At 42.9% G+C, this 25,633-nt stretch overlaps 1 protein-coding gene and 1 pseudogene across 1 annotated transcript in view; both read left to right on the top strand.

Annotated features, from left to right (window-relative positions):
- Positions 1 to 21,732, top strand: part of Ash1l (ASH1 like histone lysine methyltransferase) — a 115,371-nt gene extending 93,639 nt beyond the window's left edge. The window contains exons 16-28 of the mRNA XM_032898040.1: positions 1,368 to 1,522; positions 4,761 to 4,913; positions 7,241 to 7,295; positions 7,376 to 7,508; positions 10,452 to 10,700; positions 11,545 to 11,631; positions 13,127 to 13,217; positions 14,378 to 14,516; positions 14,635 to 14,807; positions 16,703 to 16,869; positions 18,469 to 18,509; positions 19,561 to 19,862; positions 20,395 to 21,732. Of these exons, the coding sequence (XP_032753931.1) occupies positions 1,368 to 1,522; positions 4,761 to 4,913; positions 7,241 to 7,295; positions 7,376 to 7,508; positions 10,452 to 10,700; positions 11,545 to 11,631; positions 13,127 to 13,217; positions 14,378 to 14,516; positions 14,635 to 14,807; positions 16,703 to 16,869; positions 18,469 to 18,509; positions 19,561 to 19,862; positions 20,395 to 20,486 (1,837 nt within the window). The 3' untranslated portion in view covers positions 20,487 to 21,732. The remainder of the gene's footprint in view (positions 1 to 1,367; positions 1,523 to 4,760; positions 4,914 to 7,240; positions 7,296 to 7,375; positions 7,509 to 10,451; positions 10,701 to 11,544; positions 11,632 to 13,126; positions 13,218 to 14,377; positions 14,517 to 14,634; positions 14,808 to 16,702; positions 16,870 to 18,468; positions 18,510 to 19,560; positions 19,863 to 20,394) is intronic.
- Positions 8,551 to 9,788, top strand: LOC116895167 (annotated as a pseudogene).
- Positions 21,733 to 25,633: the final 3,901 nt, after the last annotated feature.

Raw genomic sequence — 25,633 nt, 5'->3', positions numbered from 1 at the left:
TAAATAAATAGATCTAAAAAAAATTTTTAAAAAAATGCTTGCTGTGGCCCTTATGCTACCTACACACATATCACGCAAGCATGCACATCATCATCATCACCACCACCACCACCACCATCATCATCATCATCATCATTTTTATTTAAGTGGAGCTAAAAGGGCAGGAGCCATGACTGGTAGTTTTAGAACACTTGTTGCTTTTCCAGAGGGCCGGAGTTTAGTTCTTAGCACCCATGTTGGGCAACTGATAGCCATGAGATTCACAGCTAACTATAACCTTAGCTCTGGGGTATTCATTGCCCTCTTCTAATCTCCTTGGCACTTGCACAGGTATGCATAAAAATAAATCTTTTTTTAAAATATAAGAATAAAATCTAAAATGAGCAGAAAAGCTGTGTCAGAAATTAAAAGTAAGTACTACTGTTTTACAGGACCCAGTTTGTTTTGGGGCACCCAATAACTCTGGCCTTTTTCAGCAACAACACACTATGACATATGTATACACACTTCATTAAAAACCAATGAACACTGAAGAGGCAACAGAGATAGCACAATGGTTAGAGTGTCATGCAATAACTTACAACTGTCTTTACCTAGTTCCAGAAGTTCTGGTACCCTCTTCTGACCTCCATGAGCACTGCATTTATACATTACACATATGTACATGCAGGCAAAAACATTCAAAGAAATAAATAACAGATCCTGGTACTTTGGAGGCAGAGACCAGCAGATACCTGTGAGTTCCAGACTAGCCTTGGTACATAGAAAGTATCAAGCTCAGTCAGAGGTATAGTGAGACCCGGTCTCAAAATAAATTTATGGGGTTGGGGATTTAGCTGAGTGGTAGAGCGCTTGCCTAGCAAGCGCAAAGCCTTGGGTTCGGTCCCCAGCTCCGAAAAAAAGAAAAGAAAAAAATAAATAAATAAATTTATGAGTAAATGAATATTTTTAAAAACAAAACCACACAATTTGTACAAATACCTGGATGTTCTGGTATACTTGTATATTCTCAGAACTTGGGAGCCAAAAAATGAAAGGTTACAAGATTTGAATCCGGCCTAGACTGTAACTGTAACGGTGAATTCAGGGCCCTAAACAGAACAAGATTTGTACAAACAAACACTCCGTAAATCTCTGCTATTATTGCCACACGCTGTAGCCCAGGCAGGCTTCCACGTCTGAACCTTCTTTGTCAGCTTCCTGACTGCTGGGATGACCATATGAGCTGTTGGTACTCAGATCTGCCACTACCTACCCTAGTTACTGTTGTCCTTGCCTACCGACATCTCTTAACAGCAGTTTATGGCATGTAGACACATAATAGAGTCTTAAGGCTTAGTAAGAAACACCGTTCTCTTTTCTTTCAGGAACTTTGTGTTAAAGCATCATGTGTTCTTGGTCCGAAACTGGGAGAAGATCCATCAGAAGCAGGAGGAAGTAAAGCACACCCGTGACATCCACTCCACGTCCCTGTACACCCGATGGAATGGCATCTGTAGAGACGATGGGAACATTAAGTCTGGTAAGGCATGGGAGGCTTACTATTTGTTGTTTTGTCTTATGAGACAGGGTTTCACTGTGTAGCCCTGGCTAACCTGGGAACTCTGTAGACCAAACTGGCCTCGAACACACATAGACCAGCTACCTACCTCTGCTTCACAAATTCTGGGAATAAACTCTTTCACCACCATTGCCTGGTTGGAAAGACTACATGATGATATCCTGTTGTAGCTCCCAGGTTTTTTTTTCTAATGTGTGTGTGGGCGCGAGAGTCAAGGCATGTATGCCACACACTGTGTGAAGACTAGAGGACTAAACACTTTATTCTAAGACTCCTTTTATTTGTGTGGACCAGAACAATGATGCCAAATGCATTATGAGGGGTTGGGGATTTAGCTCAGTGGTAGAGTGCTTGTCTAGCAAGCACAAGGCCCTGGGTTCGGTCCCCAGCTCCGAAAAAAAAAAAAAATGCATTATGAGGAGAAATAAAAAACATTACTATAAATTCATATACTTGGGGTTGGGGATTTAGCTCAGTGGTAGAGCACTTACCTAGCAAGCGCAAGGCCCTGGGTTCGGTCCCCAGGTCCGAAAAAAAAAAAAAATTCAAATACTTTTTTTCCCATATTCAAATAAGTACTATATATACAGAAGCATTTGGTTTCCTTTTTAAGTGACTATTAGAAACAGCTTTCATTATTTGAGCTGGTATCCAAAATAGAAGAGAGACGGAGAGGGAGTGGGTGTGTGTGTGTGTGTGTGTGTGTGTGTGTGTGTGTGTGTGTGTGTGTGTGTGTGTTCGTTCGAGGCTGGATCTCACTGTGTAACTCTGGTACTCACCGTATAGACCAGGCTGTTGTCTTGTTTTGTTTTGTTTTGTTTTGTTTCCTTTTTTTTTTTTTTTTTTTTCTTTTCTTTTTTTCAGAGCTGGGGACCGAACCCAGGGCCTTGCACTTGCTAGGCAAGTGCTCTACCACTGAGCTAAATCCCCAACCCCTTGTTTTGTTTTTTTGAGACAGGAATTGTCTGTTTAGCCCCAGCTATCCTGGGAATTCGGTCTGTAGACCAGTCAAACCTTGAACTCAAAGCAAAACACTTACCTCTCTCAAAAGTGCCCAGATTAATGAAACTGTTACAGAGCAGTGAGAGAACCAGGCAGGCATATCCCCATCAATTTAATGCCACCCTGGACCACAGAGTGAGCCCTTGTCGCAAATAAATAAGAAACTTGTTTAGAGAGTACTTTGTTTCTTGTTTTGGACTTACTGAGAGGTCAACTTGTTCTTGAGCTTGCTGTATAGCTCAGGATGACCTAGAACACTCATTCCTCCTCCTGGGCCTCCATAATGCTAGGATACAGGTATGCTGTCTTGCTAGCCTTTTGGTAAATTTTTGTTGTTGTTTAGAGAAAGAAGGTGGGACACTTGGAGATGTGGCACAACATGACTGTGGAGGCTAGAGACAACTTGTGGAAGGAAGTCTGTTCTCTTTCCAAACCTTGTGGGTCCTGTGGTTCAAACTCAGGCCATTGGTCTCTGCACTAAGCATCTTTACCCATTTAGCAATCTCACCAGCCCAGAGAAAATTGGATTTTCCCAGAATTGTAAATCCTTTCAGCAATTTGGTTGTTAGAATCTCTTTGAAGTTACAAACCAAACAGATAAGATCTTACAGTCATTTCACTGAATACACACATGGTGCACTGCCCTACTCTTGCCTTCTTACTCAAAGGATTAGAGGCTCGCATGGATTTTCACAGTGGCAGGTCCTTAAAGCAAATGGTAGAGTAGGGGAGGTTACTCTCAAGGGTGCCATCCAGCTTCCCAAGTGACGCTTTCTCAAGTGCTCAGCCTCCTTCCTAGAGCCCGGGAAATAGAAGAGTTTGGTTGGGAGGGTCCTAGTTTGAGGACATTCTCTATGTTAACATAGATCAAGACAGATCGAAGTATAGAACCATATTTTTATCATGTGCCCCTTCCTGTATGCATCCCATTTTAATCCTGCACACCTCCCATTGTGTATAGGCATAATGTGGTAAGTAGGGGATCCTCCCCTCCCCAAAAATAAGTTCACTTTAAGGATACATTTTGTGGGAGGACCTGAGTTCAATTCCCAGCAACCACATGGTGGCTCACAGCCATCTGTAATGGGATCTGATGCCCTCTTCTGGTGTCTGAAGACAGCCACAGTGTACTCACATTTTTAAAAAAAAAAAAAAAAGGGTACATTTTATATTGCTGAGCATGCATTCAAAACTAATTTAGGCCAGATCAGCCTACTTACTCATAAGTGGAGTATAATTTAAGAAAATCTTAAGTTTGTTGTTTTTTAGTGGAAGGACAAACGTATTCCATTGTTCAAAGAGTGGGTGTTTATGCAGCTCCATGTTGGTAAGGATCCTATCTTACAAGTTGCTAGGTAATTTGTTCAGAGAGGGGTGTGCAAGAATAATATCAGTTGTTAGAAGACCATGTGACCATGTGTGCCCAACTAAAGGAGTTCCACATTGCTAACCCGTCCCTGTGATTGCTTCCACACCGAGTAGATGAACATGAAGGCCTCATGTGACGGCACATTCTTGTAGTCCCAGTGTTCAGAAAGCTGAACAGGAATAAGCACTTCTGTGTAACACAACCAAAGCAATATAGTGCAACGCACACTGCCTGTTCTTAAATGAACACACACTCTCACACACACACACACACACACACACACACACACACTCACACACACACACTCACACTCACATACTCACTCCTGTGGGCCATCGCCCTGCTCATATGCATTTAGCAGCACTGCAAAAACATGAGCAAGAGTGTTTCCTGCAGCCTAGACTCACTCATGAATTTATGTAAAGATGTTTAGTTTACATTTAAGTGTGGAAGTGTGAGTCTAATCATATACCATGAAGCTGGAGTTAGAGGAAGTTCTGAGGCACCTGATATGGGAGCTGGTGATAAAACTCAAGTCCTTAAGAGCACTACACACCTGTTTAATTGCTGAGTGACTTTTAAAGAAAAAACAAAAACCAAAAAAGTGTATTATATAAGGAGGGCAGGGTGGGTCAGGCTCATTTTAAACTGCATACCTGCAGCTACTGCACAGTGGAGCATTTACCACTACAGAAACTCTAGTGTTTTCTGGTTCTTCTCTAATTCTACTTAATATCCTCCAGGAAAAAAAAAATTTGTAGGAGTCAACTGGAAAAGAAAAGGATATATCAAATTAATCTCCTAAAATTGTTTTTCACCATTTTGCAGATGTCTTCATGACCCAGTTCTCTGCCCTGCAGACAGCGAGATCTGTTCGCACAAGACGCTTGGCAGCTGCAGAGGAGAACCTGGAAGTGGCTCGGGCAGCACGCCTGGCCCAGATCTTCAAAGAGATCTGCGACGGCATCATCTCCTACAAAGGTGCGCTTGCCACTCGCCCTCCTGACAACAGGCAATGCTGTGGGAGTATGGATTGGTTCTACCTTTTGTTAATGTTAGATGAGAGAATTCAACATTTGTCTCTAAATTATTTTTAGGTTTTGGTTTGTTTTATGTGTGGGGAAAGTGTTGCCTGCATGTTTCTGTGAACCACATGTATGCCTAATGCCCGGCGGCAGAGAACAGAAAAGGACATCAGATCCCCTGGAATTTGATTTACAAATGGTTGTGAGCTACCCTGCGTGTGCTGGGAATCCTCCTGAAAGACCAGCTAGTTCTCCCAATTGTTGAGTCTCTTCATCCCCTCTTACTTCTTTAAAACAGTTGTTTGTTGGGAGGGAGGGTTTGTCTATGTGAATGCAGTGCTCATGGGGGTCGGAAGAGAGCACCAGATCACCTGGAGCCAGAGTAAACAGCCCCTGTGAGCTGACTGATATGCCTAGTAGGAGTTGGACTCAGGCTTCTCTTAATTCAGGCAAGTTCTCTAACTACTGAGCTGTCCTCCTGCCCCTCATACCTGCTGTCAGAGATAAAAAATTATAAAGCAAGTAACCTCTAGACTTGTGCATATCAATTTTGAGTTTATTATTTATAATTAAGGGGAATGTATTTTGTCAATAACATATTTAGCTAGAGGATTGTAATTTCTGTGGATGAGATAATATTACAGTTTAAAATTATAAGTGTAGTAGCATGTGCCTTTCCCAGCACTAGTAAGGGTTGCTGTAAGCATCATCATTATGGCCACAGCTTGGTTGTTGTTTTCTTTTTTTCTTTCTTTTTTTTTTTTTTTTTCCGGAGCTGGGGACTGAACCCAGGACCTTGCGCTTGCTAGGCAAGCGCTCTACCACTGAGCTAAATCCCCAACCCCCTCGGTTGTTGTTTTCTTAAGATTTATTTATTTCTATTTATGAGTACACTATAGCTGTCTTCAGACACACCAGAAGAGGGCATCAGATCCCATTACAGATGGTTGTGAGCCACCATGTGGTTGTTGGGAATTGAATTCAGGACCTCTGGAAGTGCAGTCAGTGCTCTTAAACTCTGAGCCATCTCTCCAGCCCTATTTTTATTTTATATGCATTGGTGTGTTTGCCTGCATGTATGTTTGTGTGAGGACGACAGATCCCCTGGAACTGGAGTTACACACAGTTGTGAGCTCCCTTGTGGGTGCTCAGAATTGAATCCAGATCCTCTTGAAGAGCTGCCAGTGCTCTTAGCAGTTGAACCATCTCTCCAACCCCCACCTTTTCTAAGATGTCTTTTGAGCACAATCATGAATGAATAAGCAGTTATAAATTAGGGCTAAATATTTTTGCAGTATAAGTAACTTTCTGATCAGAAAATTAGGGGTATTTAAAAATGAAAGATTTTTGGGCCTAGACAATAACTCAAACCATCTGTAATGAGATCTGGTGCCTTTTCTGGTGTGTCTGAAGACAGCTACAGTGTACTCATGTAAATAAAATATTTAAAAATAAAATACTCGGGGTTGGGGATTTAGCTAAGTGGTAGAGCGCTTGCCTAGCAAGCGCAAGGCCCTGGGTTCGGTCCCCAGCTCCAAAAAAAAAAAAAAAAAAAAAAAAAAAAAAAAAAAAAAAAAAAAATATTTGTCACCTGTAACAGGTTTAGTACATGATTGAGAAACTCAAATTCCTCTTTGCTTTCATAGTCCTTTGAAAGTAGCAGGCATGTGATCAGAATTTTCCCTAAACAGCCTAGCTATTTCAGTGTTTACAGCTCCCATTCTTAATGAGAAATAGCTCGATAGTTAAGGGTACTGGCTGGTCTTTAACGAGTCTCAGGTTGCATTACTCAGAGCACTGCATACATGTGGAGTACAGACATGAAGCTAGGCAAACACTCATACACATAAAAGTATCTCCACAGAGAAGAGAGAGGATGTTTGTCAGCTGGAGCCTCCTGCTGCAGGTACAGGACTGACTCAGTTCTATCCCCAGCACCCCTTTAAAAATGGATAAAGAAAAAGTCTCTCTTTTTTTTCTCTCTCTCTCTTTTTGAAACAATGTAACATCGTCAAACTCTCACCATCCTCGGCAGCCCCTGGAGTGCCTGGATCATCACATTTAGGCAAGAAAAATAAAGTTTAATAAAATAAAACAAGCCAGCTGTGCTGGTAGGTGGTTGTACTTCTAGCTACTCTTTTCACCCATGAGTTCTAGACCAGTCTAAACAACAAAACAAGACCTCCATCTCAAGTAAAAAGAGGGAGAGGGGGAGAGAGCAATTCAGACTAATGATCACTGTTGTCTTTTAAACATATATACTAAATCTGTGTTCTTTTGCAGATTCTTCCCAACAAGCTCTTGCAGCTCCACTGTTGAATCTTCCCCCAAAGAAAAAGTACGTGTACTTTCTGACAACCTTGTAGAGCTCAGAAAAGAAGTCGGTGCACCAATGTAATAGCTTGCTTTGTGTTCCAGAAATGCTGACTATTATGAGAAGATCTCTGACCCCCTGGATCTCAGCACCATAGAGAAGCAGATCCTCACTGGATATTACAAAACCGTGGAAGCTTTTGATGCCGACATGCTTAAGGTCTTTCGAAATGCTGAGGTATTTACTCACTTCATTTAGAAATTTAACAAGTTTGGTCTTATGAGAGTTACTTTAAGTTTGTTTATTCTTGGGAAAGGCAGTAATCTCTTCTCATTACTGCATTTGTTTAATTGGTTTAATTGTGTACATATGTCACTTTGTGCTCCCAGCAGGTCACACTCCCAGCCGTCTGCCAGAGCCTTCTGGATTTGAGAATGAAATGCAAGCGTGCGCACACGCTCCTGCTCACACACACCAGTTAAACTTTGACTTGCCATGACTAGCTCAAAGGCTGGGCACCTCTAAACCTTCTGCTAGCAAATGCAGCACTCCCCCCCCAGTACTCTTAAGACTCCTAAACCGGGCTGGAGAGATGGCTCAGAGGTTGAGAGCACTGTCTGCTCTTCCAGAGGTCCTGAGTTCAATTCCCAGCAACCACATGGTGGCTCACAACCATCTATAATCAGGTCTGGTGCCCTCTTCTGGCCTGTAGTTGCATACATGCAGGCAGAAAGCTGTATGATGTATACATAATAAATAAATAAATTAAAAAAAAAAAAAAAAAGACTCCTAAACCTTCCCCTGCTACCCCAGGCCCAGTCAGGGAAGTGTCCAGTGGCTGCTCACCAGAATACTCACATGGCTGGTTGACTTTCTCTCCTGCAGCTCCTGTGTCCCACCCTTCTCCCCCCATTCATGAAGATTGCCCTTCCTCTCTTTAAGCCCTCACAAATCTAAAGGTCTCACCTTAGTCTACCTGCCCAGCCATTGGCCGTTGGCTCTTTATTGATTGATCAAAAACCAATTGGAGACAAGGACCTTCAGAGTTTGGACATGAAGATTCCCAGATTAATTCAAAGCATTAGAACCAATCCCCAGCAATGTTGTGTGTATATATACATGTCACATCATGCTTTTGAAGGCATCAGTTCTTTCCTCCTGGCACCTGGGTCCCTAGGAGCAAACTCAGGTTGTCAGACTTGGCAGCCAATACCTTTACTTCCTGAGCCTCTCGTCAACATGGCAGTAATATTTTTATCAGTGTATATATATGCAACACATGTATGTAGTGCCCACTGAGGTCAAAAGAGATTGTCAGGTGGTTGTGAGCCACCATGTAAAGTTGGGAACTGAACCTTCTGTGCAAGAGCACAGTACTGTTAACTACTGCAGACCCAAGACAAGGTATTTTCATTAAGTACTCTTTAGAATATGTATTATATTTTGCTAAGTAATGTAAAATTCTGTTTATTAAAAATATTCTGGCCCTACCATCCAACAACCTGCCACCCCCTATTCAGACTGATGAGTCCTCCCGGCTGTCCCAAGCACCATTTCGGATTCTTCTAGCGTCACCACCATGAAGAAGGTGGTTCAGCAGCTCTGGCTAGAGCCTGGCTCAACACGTGAAGGTTTCCCAGGCAGTGGCAGACTTGAAACAGTTCTGTCTGCAGAATGCTCAGCATGATTCTGCTGACTGGAATGTCTTCAAGTACAGAATCCTTCAGACCCCAGAAAGTCTGCTCCTTTTTGTAGTTATATATCTTGAGGTTTCTCAAAACACTTTTCACGAACCAGTGTATATTCAAGTTCAAAGTCTGTACAAAAGCGTCTCTTTAACACGTACCACAATCCTCTAGTCAGGCCTTCACATCTACCTCTCTGGGTTTTCATGGAATTCTGTTTCACAAGGTTTAACGATTTTATATACACTGGCTTTACCATACAATACCGCAGCTTACAAACAAAAAAGAAAAATATTCTGACCAAGTGTAGTGGTTAATTTCAGCACTTGGGAGGCAGATGTAGGTAGGTCTCTTGAGGTCAAAGGCAGCCTGGTCTACATAGAGTTCCTTACAGTGAGCCCATCTTGGACAGAGGTGGCAGGGTAGGTTCTCGGTCAGCAAGATGACTCTTCAGTTAAAAGTCCTTACTGTGCAATTCTAACAACCTGAATTTATGCCCAGAGCTCACACTCTGCTAAGTCATTATCTGACCTCTACATGCATGCCATGGCATGGATGTGCACACGTGGCAATAATTTTTAATCAAAAGTTAGCTCAGTCAGTAAAAATACACATGTTGCACGAGCATGAGGACCTCAGTTATCTTCAAAACATACATGAAATTACCAGGTAAGGCTAGATGGAGAGCCACATGTCTTTCATTCCAGCACATGCACCAGCACAGAAAATCCTGGAGTGGATGATGGAGTCATTTCTCAAAAACCATATAATCTTTGTAAAACCCTAATTTTGCCCTGAACTTTTATATTATATAAATATTGTACCAATATATTTTGTATCTGGAATTGCTTTGTTCATGAAAATAAGTATGTATGAAGCCAAGCTTGGTGGCTCACTCCTGTAATCACTTGAAAGCCTGAAGCAACAAGGTCAGCTCAAGTTTGAGCCCAGACTGTATAAGAAGACCCTGCCTCCAAAAACAAGCCTAGGTATTACTATGTAGTGGGTAGAAAAGGAAATTCTCTGGCAATTCTTTGAAATGCCCTGGAGAACAGAGGAGATGACTGGTGTAAATAGAGACGGAAAGACAAACTAAGAAAGGGTCATAAAGAGGTAAGAACGAGTAGAGCAGTCTGAGTTACAGCATAGTTTCTATTAACACAGCTTCCACAGACACTTAGTATGTGCTCCAAGCATTTGCAAGACAAAGGTAAATGGAACATTTCTATAATACATTATGCTTACAACATTAATTAAAATTTAGTGATCACTTTGTATTTGATCTTAAGGCATAGTAAGGTTCTTGACAGAAATTTAGTAACAAAGCAAAAAAAAAAAAAACAAAACAAATTAATTAAGATTCTAATTTTAATTCATTATAGTTCAACTTGTTAGCCAAAATGGAATAATAAAAAAAATCATGCTGCCTCTGCAGGTTTATTTTTAAACCAAAAGGAGAAAAGCAAAAATGATTTCTTTCTTTTGTTTTCTTCAGAAGTACTATGGGCGTAAATCCCCGATTGGGAGAGATGTTTGCCGCTTAAGAAAGGCCTATTACAGTGCCCGGCATGAAGCTTCAGCTCAAATCGATGAGATTGTGGGAGAAACAGCCAGTGAGGCAGACAGCAGTGAGACCTCAGTGTCTGAGAAGGAGAACAGCCATGAGAAGGACGATGATGTGATCCGCTGCATCTGTGGCCTCTACAAGGATGAAGGCCTCATGATCCAATGTGACAAGTGCATGGTGAGCGCTTCCTTGGGGTCAATCCTTGTGTTTATCCTCTGCTGTTCATCATATTATCTCCTTTTTTTTTTTTTTTCTTTGCTTTTCTTTTTTTCGGAGCTGGGGACCGAACCCAGGGCCTTGCGCTTGCTAGGCAAGCGCTCTACCACTGAGCTAAATCCCCAACCCCCTTTCTCCTTCTTTATCTTTCATTTACATTCATTTACATCTTCCTTTCCTCTTTCTGTCCATTTTAACTGAACATTTCTCACAAAAAAAAAGCTGCACATAGAAGGGTAGCCTTTGACCTAGAGCTACATCTTGAAAGCATGAAGTAGTAGCACATAGTATAAAGCATGATGCAGGTAGGTTCCAGTGTATGTGATAAGTTTGTTCACAGAGGGCTCCTACTACAAGACTCTAGGCCTGGACTCAGCTTGTAGTGTCCTCCATTCCTGTACTCTGGCGTTTGATATGTTCATAGGTGAGGGCTATGACATCCCATTATTGAAGAGGATAGCACCAAGTGAAGTCAAGTGGCAGTTCTTTGTGAGAATAAAGGCATTCACAGGAGGTGCAGCATCATTAGAGTTACATAGCAACTGACAGTTTGATAGTATATTCATCTGCTTTTCTCTCCTCACCTCCCATTTTGTCTGTTCAGATCTATATATTAGCATTGGTCTGAATAATTTCACTCACACACTGTGTTTTCCTCATTTGTTTCTAATGGACTCATAGCCTTCTGGCATAACCCCTCTTTTACCTTGCTCTATCTGCTGCTTTATTGTTGTCACCATCATTGTCGTGATCTCTCAGGACTTGCCTAAGTGTAAGTGCCTTGTTAAGTGTGCCTGTTTCATAGGTGTGGCAACACTGTGACTGCATGGGTGTGAACACGGACGTGGAGCACTACCTTTGTGAGCAGTGTGACCCCCGGCCTGTGGACAGGGTAAGCTTATCCATAGTTAAGAAACAGAATACTCAGGATCTATGAGAGAGGTAGTACTGTGGAAAGCCAGGCAGTGGGGGTGCATGCCTTTAATCTCCGCACTCTGGAGACAGGCAGGCTGATCCCTGAGGTGAAGGCTAGCCTGGTCTACAGAGCCGGTTCAAAGACAGCCAGTGCTACACAGAAAAACTATCGGGGGGAAAGGTGGGGGTGGTTACTATATACAACTAAGATTCATTTTATTTTATTTTGTTTTTTGAGATAGGAGCTCGCTGTGTAGCCCAGACTAACTTCAAATTCACTATCTTCTTTCCTTAACCTCTCAGTGGTAAAGACAGAGTTCTGAGCACCATTTGTATCAGGTAGTGTTTTGTTGAAAACAGCCTTTGCCCTCAGTGTTATTTACTGAAGTAAGAGTCAGTGACTTGTCCAAGTCAGTGGGTCCTGACCTTGGAACTGCTGTATTTGTGTATGGTCTTGGGCGGCCAGCTTGTCTCAATGGTTAAAAGCTCTTGCAGCTGAGCCTCTCAACCTGAGTCCAAACCCAGGGATCCACAAGGTAGAGAGAACCACTTCCTGCACATTATCCTCTGACTCCACGCATGTGCCATGGCAAGAAGTCCCCTCACAGACATGCATGTACACACACAGAGTCAGTAAATGTGTGTGATCTTGACTAAGTCACCTCCATAAAATGAAGGATTTAGGCAACCTTTCTTTTCTCTTTTTGGTTCTTCAAGACAGGTTTCCCTGTGTAGCTGTAGGTGTCCTTAAACTCACTCTGTAGACCAAGCTGGCCTCAAACTCAGAGACCTGTCTTGGGCGGTGTTCTTAGCTGTAGTGCTCTTGTCATATTAAGCTGGAAAATTTGCCGTGAGGGATGCAGTTTAGAATGTTTGGCTTCCCTGGCCTTGAACAGTAAATATCTGTAAGTGGGCTCCAGACAGAACTGTCAGACGTCCCCATTGCATTGCACACACTCTCAGATGCTGCTGAGATTCCACAGCAGTCTTAGCACTCGTGTCATAGAGCATCGTCCCAGATACTGGCCCTGATGGGTTTGTCATCTCATTTCTCTGGATTCACAGACTAGTGGTTTCCATCTTTTATACATACCCGTGTGTGTGTGTGTGTGTGTGTGTGTGTGTGTGTGTGTGTGTGTGTGTGTGTGTGTGTACATATGTATTGTATTAAAATGACTTTATTAGATGGAAATTTTAAGTTTTAATTTTTTTTAAAGATTTATTTATTTTATTATATATAAGTACACTGTAGCCGTCTTCTGACACACCAGAAGAGGGCATCAGATCTCTTTACAGATGGTTGTGAGCCACCATGTGGTTGCTGGGAATTGAACTCAGGACCTCTGGAAGAGCAGTCAGTGCTCTTAACCACTGAGCCATCTCTCCAGCCCCTTAAGTTTTAATTCTTTTCCTCTCTTGAATTGAGATCATTAGGCCAAATGTAATACTTTCTCCATTGACTTTCTGCTCAGGAGGTACCCATGATCCCTAGACCCCACTATGCCCAGCCTGGGTGTGTCTACTTTATCTGTTTACTCCGAGATGATTTGCTGCTTCGTCAGGGTAAGTAAAAGGGCTCAAACCCCACTCTGTCTGTCTGTGTGTATGTGTGCACACTTGTGCATGCACTACTGAATTTCATTAGGATTGCCTGCATGAGCTTATGTGGCAGGATATATCATTTCCTTGTGGAAGGGAAGGTTACTATAGGCTGTATCCCTGAGGACTGTGACTCTCCACCCCACTTCTCTAGCACCCATTGTCAGTAGCTCTTCAGTGATGGTTGGGCCTTATGAGTCCCTTCCCTTGATTTGATGACTTTTGTTTGGGGGTGGAGGTAGTGTTGTTTGTATCTTGTTTTGTTGTTACTGGTTTTTGACTTTTCAGACTGTAGATCAGGCCAGGTCTCAAACTCCTGTGTGTCCTCCTGCCCCCACCTCCCAAGTTTTGGAATGATAGGCATTTAGCTACTCCGCATGGCTGATACTAGTTTCATTTCTGTCTACTTGCTGTTTGTTTGCTGTTCTGGTTATTGACCCAAAGCTTCAGGCATGCTAGTCAAGTAACCTAGAACTGAGTTATTTCCAAAGTCTTTGTAGTAGTAGTAAATTTAAACCTAGTTGGCCAGGTGTGGTGGCACAATATCTTTAATCCCATCTGGAGGCAGAGCAGGGTGGATCTCTGAATTTGCAGCTACCCTGTTCTAGTGAGTTCCAGGCCAGCCAGGGCTATGTAATAAGACCTGTCTCAAAAGCAAAATTAAAAAAAAAAAAAAAAATACTAATAAACCTAGTAAAAAGACACGAAAGTACAAAAAATAAAGAGATCATCTATAATTCTCAGTATAGAGTTGAAAATAGTTGACACATTGCTGGTTTTTTGCTTTTTGTTTTTTTTTTTCTTTTTCTTTTTTCTTTTTTTCGGAGCTGGGGACCGAACCCAGGGCCTTGCGCTTTCTAGGCAAGCGCTCTACCACTGTGCTAAATCCCCAACCCACCACATTGCTGGTTTTACTTTCTCATGACTTCTTTTGTAATATTAGAGATTGAGCCTAGGTTCTTGCCCATTTAATTGCTGAACTGTCTCCCTTCCCTCCACCCCCACCTCCCCATATTATCATATTAGCCTATTCTCATATTAGACTCCTTCCGGATAGAAGGAGTTCTTATGGAATCCATCTGGAGGTCATTAATAATGTTTTCCTTTGTTCTGTACCTTTCTAGGTGATTGTGTGTACCTGATGAGGGACAGTCGGCGCACACCTGATGGCCACCCAGTCCGTCAGTCCTATAGACTGTTATCTCACATTAACCGAGATAAACTTGACATCTTTAGAATCGAGAAGCTTTGGAAGAATGAAAAGTAAGTGCTCCTTTCTCTCTCCTCCTTTCGCCGTATCCTCCCAGCAGAGAGATGCATGCTCTGGAGTCTTGCTAGTAGACTTAACTTTGCCCTTCTCTTGTTCCCTTTCTTTTTAAAGAGAAGAACGGTTTGCCTTTGGTCACCATTATTTCCGCCCCCATGAAACTCACCACTCTCCATCCCGTCGGTTCTATCACAATGAGCTATTTCGGGTGCCACTCTATGAGATCATTCCCTTGGAAGCTGTAGTTGGGACCTGCTGTGTGTTGGACCTTTATACGTACTGTAAAGGTAAGTGAATGATGAAGCCTTGTTATGAGGTAATCTTTAGGACTGGAGAGCTGGCTCAGCAGTTAAGAGAACTTGGCTATTCTTGCAGAGGACCCAGGTTCAGTTCCCAGCACCCACATGGCAGCTCAGAACCATCTGTAACTCAAGTCGTAGGGAATCCAGAACTTGCTGCTGGCTTCAGTTGGGTACCAGGCATATACATGGTACACTTACATATAGTAGACAGAGTATTCATATACATCAAAATAGGTAAATCTAAAAGTCTTGGAAAGGATTCTCAAGTACTAACACCTATGAAACATCAGAGAGAACCATTCTTTTTGGATTTTTAAAATAGAATTTCTCTCTACTGTAGCCCTGGCTCTTCTGGAACTCCTTATAGACCAGGCTGACCTCCATTCAGAGTTCCACTTGCCTCTGCCTCCCAAGTGCTGGGATTAAAGGTGTCGCCACCATCCCTGTCCCCTCTTTTCTTTTCTTCTCTTTTCTTTCTTTCTTCCTTTCTTTCCTTCTCTCTTTCTCTCTTTCTTTCTTTCTTTCTTTCTTTCTTTCTTTCTTTTAATAAACCACAGTTGGGGTTTAATAACAATGTTTCGCTATATTTAGTTATTTATTTATTCATTTTGCAAAGGATCTTACTATGCAATCCTGGCCTGGAATTGACTGTGTAGACTAGGCTGACCTTGAACTCCAAAGTCAGATTTAGCTACCTCTGACATTGGAATACTTAGATTAAAGGTCTCTGTGCACCACCATAGCCAGCTGATAAGGGGATTTTAATGTGTAAACACAAGGATTAAGAGAAAAAAAGGTACTCAGAAAGAGAAGGGTGTAAGGTTCCCTGAGAACTGTCCCTTTTATAGTACTTAGTCAACACCACCGTCACCACCTTTTCTCTTCATATTAGTTTAGGAGATTGAACTCAGGTCAGCGGTTAAATATTGAGCCAGTTTTAAAATCCGGCTCCATCTCATTTTACTGCCTAAATTCTTGACCAAGCATAAGTTTTCTTAATTTGAAACAAGTTTTTAAGTTTTACAAAGGTCAAATAATCTACAGAAGCTCTAATTTATAGCTAGCTTGATGTGTTTGTTGCCATGGTTAGTCAGAATGTAGCTACCTGTATCTTTATTCAGTGTCATAGAAGAAAATTTTATTACAGTAATAAATGTTCTGTTCTATACATCTCTCCATTTCAAAAAGAAGTATTCACTTCCAGTGTGCCGCCTCATCTTTATGATGCCCTATCTCATAACTTCCTCACGAACCCTTCTGTCCCTCAGAAGGTTTGCTCAAAACCCTGCCACATTCAGTCCAGTTTCTGGGGTCCTTACAACCTTACCCCTTTCCGCAGCTATGTTCCAGCTCTTGGATGCCAGTACTGTAAACTCTGCTTTCCTCTTCTGCAACCAGAGTGCTAAGCACTGCAGTTTCTCCTCCCAGTGGCTCCTTTTCTCTCTGTGGTAGATCTTATCCACTGGGCTGATTTGGGGAACAAAGGAATATCAGATTACTTATCCTTATTTTAGATCTTTTTGTAGTAGTTTGCTTTTTTGGTTTTGTTTTGAGACTGGTAGGCCAGGCCTCTTTGACCTTGAACTCAAAGATCCTCCTGCCTCCTACAATTAAAGACACTCACCGCCCACCCCTCTAAGGCCTGGATCTACTCTATCTTTAATCCTGTGGCTTAAGTGTAGGCACTTGAGTGTGAATACTGGTGTGTTTGGGAGACCGAGGGAAGGTGTCAAACCCGTGTAGCTGGAGTTACAAACAACTATGAGAGTCCTCTCACCTGGGTACTGGGACCAAACTCCAGTCCTCTGTAAGAGCAGTATGCGCTGAGCAAGTTCTCTGGCCTGGGAAGTCAGATTCTGTAACGGTGTGTGAACTTACAGGGAGACCCAAAGGAGTAAAGGAACAAGATGTATACATCTGTGATTATCGGCTTGACAAGTCAGCACACCTTTTTTACAAGATCCATCGGAATCGCTATCCTGTCTGCACCAAACCCTATGCCTTTGATCATTTCCCCAAGAAGCTCACTCCCAAAAGAGACTTCTCAGTAAGTTACCTTTGATTTTCTTCCGAGACAGGGTATCCCCACTTAGCTCAGCTGATCTTGAATTTTTAGTTCTCTTGCCTCTACCCCCTATGTGCTGGAATTACATACATAATACTTGAGGCCTCACTATTTTTTTCTTTTTTTTTTTTTTTTTAATGGTATTTGTAGTGTGTGTGCATGTGTACAAGCGCAGGTAAGGAAGCCAGAGGAGACTGGCTTGCCTGTTCTACCCTCCACCATAAGCCCTTGAGACAGAGTCTCTTACTATACCTGATGCTAATAGCCAGCAAACTCCAGTGACCCTACACCCAGCACTTGCTTGTGTGATGAATACTCCTATCAGCCTAGTATTCTCCTTGTCCCTCTCCTCCTTCCTTTCTTCATATGAGTTGAAGTCCAGCCTGGTTTACATAGCAAGTTCTAGACCAGATAGGGCTACATAGTGAGACTGTGTCTCAATAAATGTTTATGAGGAATAGTTACTCTAAAAGTAATCTTTTTCTGTTTCTGAAACAGGGTCTTACTATAATCCAGGCTTGCCTCACAGCCACCATGTAACCTAGGCCTACCTTGTGCTCCAAGCAATCTTAACTCTTCAGAACTCTTTGATGCTTTGTTTTTCTTATGTATAAATGAAAAATATAAGACATGGCTGGGTGTGAAGACAGACAGCATTAATCCCAGTCCTTTCTGCAGATGCAGAAGCAGGTGTAATTTTTGAGGCCAGCATGGCTTGTATAGCAAGTTCTAGGCCAGCTAGGTCTCCATAAGACATGGGAGCTGACAAAATGGCTCAGTGGATAAAGGCACTTGCCTCAGAGCATGAAAACCTGCGTTTGATCCCACAGCCCACATAGTAAGAGAGAACCCTTCATGAATTAGCTGTGGTGCTTGTACACCCAAACATATTGTGATGAATGAAGGAAGGAAGGAAGAAAGGGAGGAAGGGAGGAAGGAATGAATTTAAATGTAAGACAAGATCGCTAAATGAATCTGGAAAGTAGCTTCACAATGGAATGCTTGCTCATGTTCAGTTTTCATCCTCACCTCCTCCCTGGGTTTTTCTAGTTGTTGAAAATACAGACCAGTGACTTTCACTCACTGCTACGTAGGATTGTGATCATAATCCTTTCTGTCTTGTAATGAAACCCAGGTTGACAGACTCCCCTTCTCGTGTGTTCTTTTAAAATGAGAGTGTTAGTCAGCTCTCAGTTGCTATGGCAGATTTCCTGAGGTAATCTGCTTAAAAGAAGCAAAGTGTTATTTTGGCTTACAGAGGTTTCATCCCATGGTTCCTGTAACTGCTATGAGCCTATAACAGCACAGGACATTAGGGTAGGAGCGTGAGGCAGAAAAGTGATTTGCATCCTACTGTGTAAAAAAAAAAAAGCAAAGCAAAAAAGGAAAATGTCAGCATCTTATTATAGGTAGATGGATGGATGGATGGATGGATGGATGGATGGATGGATGGATGGATGGATGGATGGATGGATGGATGGATGGATGGATGGAGAGGGGGAGGTGGGGAGGCCTTCCTTGCCCCAGATCAGATCTAACATTAATGTGCCTACCTCCCTCTATCCCCCCCTTTTTTTGCAGCCTCATTATGTCCCAGATAACTACAAGAGGAACGGAGGACGGTGAGTCCAAGAAGATGTGAGGGTTTTAAGGGGTTGGCCAGGAGCTAATATAGAACAAGAAAACCAGTAGCTCCTCACTGGTCTCTACTACTGGGATTGTCTGTTCTTTGTAGGGTAGCCAGTATAATGCTACCACTAAAGTCGGGGAGGTACAGTCCCGTTCTGAATCCTTAGCAAGAACAGTGAAATGCAAAGATAAGAGAAACAGAACTAGGTTAGCAACAGAACTGCAAATGGACCCAGAGTCTGTCACCGTGAACTGAGCTTTCTCCGTCATGGTGAGGAGATACAGTCAGCACTGCATGGTCTTCCTTAACAGTTCCTAGTCCTGCCTTGGCTTGTAAAAGAGAAGGGTGCTCTTCATGCAGGATTTCCTGTTGTCTCAGTTAAGAGCACGCTGGGGCCCTAGAAATGGCCCTGGCTAAGAGCCTGCGCTGTTCTTAGAGAGGACATGAGCTCTGTTCCCTGTAACCTACATGTACATGTCCATCTGTTCATGGCCACCTGTAAATCCCACCCCAAGGGATCCAGTACCCTCTCCTGGCCTCCATGGGCACCTGCACTCATGCACGTACGTGTGCATACGCACTTTCACACAGATGTGGAAGGTAATGTAAGGACAATAAGTCCTATTCAGACATACTGTAGTTAGACTGGAGATGCCACAGGCTGTGCTTCCTCCGTGTGCCTGAAGCAGTCAGAGTTACCTAAGCATCTTTTCCAGGCCTGGAGTATTTTATGGGCTTTTATCTCATTTTTGCTTCAGATTTCTGAGTACAAAAAGAAAGGTTTAATTTTACAAATGGAAATTAAATTAATTTCTAAGTGGTAGAACACTAACCTAGCATGCACAAACTAATAAAAAGAAAAAAATTAAATCTCAGAGAAAAGTGATGGTTTGTGCTAGTGCTAATATTCAGATTTTGTTCAGTCCAGATTCTAATAAGCAGACTCCAGGGTCTCAGGCTGTCCTTAGGCTTCTCAGTTTCACCTTCCCACCCTTCAAGTGCCTTGCATGGCCTTGCCCTGAATTCACACATCCTTTTGGCAGATCGTCCTGGAAGTCTGAACGTTCAAAGCCGCTCTTAAAAGACCTCGGACAAGAAGATGATGCTTTGCCCTTGATTGAAGAGGTGCTGGCTAGTCAGGAGCAAGCAGCCAGTGAGATGCCCAGCCCTGAGGAGCCAGACCAGGAAAGAGTCACTGGGGACGTCAGTGACGCTGAAAAGAAGCCAGAGGAGAGTAGTCAAGAGCCCCAGTTAGCCAGCACGCCTGAGGAGCGAAGGCACAGCCAGAGGGAACGGCTCAACCAGATCCTGCTCAACCTCCTGGAGAAAATACCTGGGAAAAACGGTAAGACTCGGACTTATGACTAGGCTAGAAAATAAATGGAAAGTAAATGAAAAAAGAGGTAAAAAAGCAACTCTGTGTGTGTGTGTGTGTGTGTGTGTGTGTGTGTGTGTGTGTGTGTGTGTGTGTGTGTGTGCGCGCGCGCGCGCACACATGTGCATGTGTATTATACTGGAAAATAAACCTAGTACCTGAGATATGCGAGAGAATACATTATACTACCGAGTTTGTCTGGATTAGAATGTCATTAATCACTATGCCAGCATGGAACATGTTCTAAGAAAACGGTTTCGTTCTTTCATCAACTTGCTCAGTTGAGTGTTCAAAGTGATGCTAAAATCAGATGGTGTCTTTCAAACCCTAGAGAACCATTTTCTTTTCTGTTTTGGGGCCAGGATACAACTTCAAAACAAAAACTTAGGGCTAGGAACAGACCTAATGCTTTTGACCGTGAGTCAGTCCCTGAGTTCTCTGGAGTGCACATCAGAATGCGGCAGAAGAGTAGCATCTGATGTCATGTTGGTTCTGATTTCAGCCATCGATGTGACCTACCTGCTGGAGGAAGGGTCGGGCAGGAAACTACGAAGGCGCACTTTGTTTATTCCAGAAAACAGCTTTCGGAAGTGACTCTCAAAAGGATGAGAACCTCGAGCATCTGGGATCCAGCGGCACCGTGGAGTCCAGTCTCTTGCTCTCTGGACGTGGACTGGGGCAAAAACGTTCTGTCCAGGCAAGGAGTGTGAGGTCACGTGTCTGACATTAGGTACTTATTAGACTTGGAGCTAGTGGAAAGGGAGTGGAGGTAGGCTTGTCTGAGACGGTTGAGTTTACTCCTTTGTGGCTTTGCCTAAGGTTACTATGGAGAGGAGGACCACTTTGGAATAGCCAGAAGCTATTGGTACTTTACAGCACTTGATACTCCTCACAGCTTGGGTTTTTCTGGGTTGCCCTCTGATCCTGCAAGCACTAAGAAGCTGCTTCCTATGACCAGGTGTAAATTCAAAATCCAAAGGGAAGGGTCCAGACCCCAGCCCTATCCCACTTATTCTCTCAGCTCTAAGAGCTGCATCAGAGACCTACACAGAGACAGTAGCTGAGGCCTCTTTTCAGTTCCTTCAACAGGAAAGTTCTTTCTTCCTTCTTGCCTAACCAGGTCAAAGTACTAGAACAGGAATCAACTGCTCAGAGCACTTAGAACTTCCGCCGCTCTCCACTCTCTTTCCCAGGAGAGAGTTGATAGAGTCAGGGGGAGGAGAGGCCCCATGGGGTCAGGAGGGCAGTATTTGTAATTATTTTTGGTTTACCCTTCATAACCTGCCGAACATATTTTTTCCTACTGAGAAAGCCAAGCCCCCGCCAGCACACATGCTGCTTCTCTTCCTGTGTGTCTGCTGTGCACCGATTCACTTCACAAAAGAACAACATTTTTAAACTTCTCCCCTAACAAAACTCACTACAGAACCGTTGAGCAGTGTTCACTATCGGAGTGTTTGTTCTAAGTGTAGATTACCGATTGAAAACACTATTCTTATTTTCTTAACTGTATAGTTCCCGTGTCCATCCCTGCACTCATCCTGTTTCCCCTCCACCTTTCTGAATGACTTCATCATCAGGAGGTATATCCAGGGTTGCCGTCCCTCCCAGTCTCTTGGCCGGAAGTTACCAGACCATACTGTCTCTTTACAAGTAAAATTCAAAAAGCTTTGCTTTGTCTTCTCAGACATACATATGCATATACATTTTAGATGTTCTTATAAGAGAAAAGATGGTTTTTAAATGTGCCAAGTTATGTATGTGTGTGTATATATATATGTGTGTGTGTATATATATGTGTGTGTGTATATATGTGTGGGTGCGTGTGAGTATGTGTGTGTGTGGGCACACGCACATGTGCACAAGCGCGCGCGCGTGTGTGTGTGTGTGTATGTGTGTGTGTGTGTGTGTGTGTGTGTGTGTGTGTGTGTGTGTGTGTGCTGTGAGATTGGTAAGCAATACATTAGTAAACACATCTTCATTACTCTCTTCCGATACTGGACCAATGATGTCCTAACTGTACATTTCCTTCCCCTTATAATGACGACGCTCTGACTCATTTAGGTAGAAACATTTGACCACCTTTCATTCCATTGATTTTCTTTTTCTCCTTTCTGTGTTATTCTTAAGGGAAAAGAGAGAGAGAAAGAGAGGGGGATAGCATAGATCCCCTTGAGCAGAGAAAAAGCAAAATATTTTATTAAAGAAAAAAAAGAGAAATTAAGAAAATAGTTTGGAGTATTTTCTTACTGTAGAGAAGCATTGTACATTACCACGAGACCTGGGTATAAGATGCTCACGTGTGGCGCTGGGGAGCGCATGTCCAAGCCCATTTGAGTGGTTTCTTTTGTTTCTCATTGCAGGGAGTGGGTGGGAGGGAGGGAGGGAGGACTAAGGGCACTTTCGGGGGTCTCCTTTTAGTCAAAAGCAAGAAAATGACAAGAAAGAGATTAAATTCAATGTTTTCCTTGAATAGTGTTAAACACTAAAATTTTAAAACAAGAAAGAAAAAACTTTGTAAAATGCAAGAACAGAAGCAAAAGACACTACGCTGTCATTTTTATCTTTCTTTTGTTGAAAGATTAAAAACTGAAATGTTTTTTAGACAATCAAATGTTAGGTAAGTGCAAAAACTTGTTTTTCTTACTGGTGTAGAAATTAATGCCTTTTTTATTTTTCAGTTATTTTATAATAACAAAATAAAAACAACCCCCAGCTGCCAGGTGGGTTTTGGTGTTCGAAATGCGGGGCAAAGCACTACATCACTGCAAATAGATACAGAGTTAGTCTGCATGTCTGTAGGCTGTGTGATTGCGGAAAATATAAATGCTGCTAATATATTTCCTTTTTACAGAAAAGCATATCTAAATAGATGATTGTTTTGATGTTAATCTTTGTAAATTATGTATTACCAATTTTAACATTGGATGTAATTGCATAAAGGCTTGCATCTCAATCCTTGAAAGTCTAGCATTAAATGGAAACAACTTTTCCTAACTGTGGAGTGGCTACCTTGCTGTTTGTGCCTCTTTTCTACCCTGCAGAATCTTCCAGCACCATCTGCACCCTGTTTCTAAGGACAGCTCTCTAAAAGTCTGTCATCAATACCCCACATGAGCCATTTCTTCTAGAATCTGTCTAATTGAATCCAGCCTTTCCAGTAAACACCACAGTGATCACAGTACCAGATAGCCAACAACTAGTTGTTTGTCAAACAAGCTGTGTTTAGAGCCACTTTTTTATTTTGAGGTAGTATCTCACTTTGTAGACCAGGTTGACTTAGAACTCAAAATGTGCTGAGAGTGAAGGTGAGTGCCAGCATGCGGGCCTCCACTCGTCTTGTTCAGGTATGCTGAGGACCCAAACCAGGGCCTTGTGCACACCAGACAAGTACTGAGCTACTTCCTAGCCCAAGGCCAGTCAAGTGACTTTTTTTTAAGACAAGGTCTGGCCTCAAACCCTACTGCATGACTACAGGGCCACACGTGTTCTGCTCTGTGTAGACAGTGCCTGTAAGCAGCTTCCATATCCCCGTGCACTGGTCTTTGCAGGAGCGCTCCCGAGTAGGGTGTGTACCCAGTACTGAAGCACGGTTTGAGTAACTCCACAGTGACAGTCAGACTGCCCTCCTGTTAGCCAGTTGAAGTGGTTATCTCCATTCTAAAGAAGCAGAAATGGAGGCTTGGAAAGGTTGAATAACCTGTCATAAATATCTCAGCACCGGTGTTTGAGAGACTCCCAACTATTTGTGTGTTCAAATAGTAAATTTTTAGAAATAGCCAAAGTGAGGCCAGGAAGGAGCAAGAACAAAAAGCAGGAGAGAGAGTCTGTGTGGTCTGTGCCAAAGGTACAGATGACCAGAAGGAAGAAAACAAGATTATAAATGATACACTAAGATCTGAATTTCACAAAAATTCATGAAAAAGATTATTGAGCAGTATGGGTTTTATGTGCTTAATTAAAGACTAAATGTTAAAGATTTAAAAAAATGATGGGTGGTGGTGCACACCCTTTATCTCAGCACTTGGGAGGCAGAGACAGGAGGATCTGTGTTCTAGACTAGCCTGGTCTACAAAGTGAGTTTCAGGACAACCAGGACTACACAGAGAAACCCTGTCTCTCAAAACCAGTAAGAAAAAGAAAAGAAATAGCCAAAGTGAGGCTAGAGACGGCTGAGTGGGTAAAGCCCTTGCTGTGCAAGCATGGTAACCCAACAGCCTGGTGACACCCACCTGTGACCGCCCCACTTGGGAGGCAGGACAGGAGCCCTGGAGCAAGCTGACTGCTGACTGCTAAATTAGTGAGCTGTGGTCCCAGACACTCCAGGACGAATCCTGTCTTCACCCTCTGACCTATGAATGCACACTCATGCATCACACACACACACACACACACACACACACACACACACACACACACACACACACACACACACACACACCCTATACAGATAAAAAGGAAGTAGCCAAATGCCCCTCCTCGATTGGATAAAGCCCCTCCCAACCTAATTGTGCCCCAGACAGACAGTCTGGACATACACGGGAAACTCAGAATGCAGTCACTCAGAAACATCAAGGCAATTTATCTTTCTGATTTTTTATTTTATGTATATCTGATGCCACATGTGTGTCTGGTGCCCGTGGAGACCAGAAGAAAACTCTGGATCTTCTGGAACTAGAATTACAGATGGCTGTCAGTCACCATGTGAGAACTGAACCTGGATCCTCTAGAAAAGCCAACAGTGCTCTTAATTCTTGAACCATCTCCCCAGCCCCTTTGGTTTCTTTTCTTTTCTCCTCTTTCTTTCATTCTTGTTTTGTTTTGTTTTTCACGATAGGGTTTCTTTGTGTAGCCCGTCACAGCTGTCCAGAATTCACACTGTAGACCAGGCTGGCCTCAAACTCCCAGGGATCCACCTGTCTCTGCCTCCAGGCTTCTGGGATTAAAAGCGGATACCACCACATGGCTTTAAACTCTTTCTCTAGATATAATAATGTTATAAAACTAAATCTTACATCCTTGGCCTATTCTGCAAGGAGATCCTACTGTTCTGCTCATATCAGCCCAAGGATGAGCCCTTAGGCTGGGACTATAAATGTTACAGCAAGCCAAATGTCTCAAATGCTTTAAGAGTGGTCTCTGAAACCATGGCCAAGAGAACAGGGATCAGAAAGATGCAAACCGGTTGTATGGTGGGAAATAAAAGCTGTTATCGGTGTTTCTGAAACTTCAGAATCCAGTCATGGGCTCTTGGACTGTGTCTACATGTCTTTGAGTCCCAGTATCATAGTTCTCTGTATTCAGTCACATAACTTTAAACATAATTGGTAGTCTGTGTTAGGGGGAAGAGATGTTTATGCCTGGCAGGCATAGTGGCCCACCTATAATTCTAGCCCTCGGGAAGGTGCAGACACACATGCACACTTGTAGTCATGTACAATGAGAGGAATGTCAAAAACTCAAACTCTGGCTCTTAAGGACATAATAAACCCCTGAAGAGATAACTTAGGGGAGAAAGCTTAGCTTGGATCCCTCAGCACCTACATGAACGATGTGGGAGAAGGGGTATCTCTAGAACGACCTGGGATGGGGGGGCTCCTAGAGTCTATGGGGGTGTCCCTAGCTGAGACTCCCTGCAGCAGGGGATATGGACCCAAAAATTGTCCTGTCTATAAGATGTGCAGGGATAAAGACGGAGCCGAGACTGAGGGACATAACTGTCCTCTGAGAGGCTACACCCA

Source organism: Rattus rattus, chromosome 3 (genome assembly GCF_011064425.1).
Source record: "Rattus rattus isolate New Zealand chromosome 3, Rrattus_CSIRO_v1, whole genome shotgun sequence".
Classification (NCBI taxonomy): domain Eukaryota; kingdom Metazoa; phylum Chordata; class Mammalia; order Rodentia; family Muridae; genus Rattus; species Rattus rattus.
The sequence above is the reverse complement of the archived record's forward strand: the minus strand, read 5'-3'. Positions and strand labels throughout refer to the sequence as shown.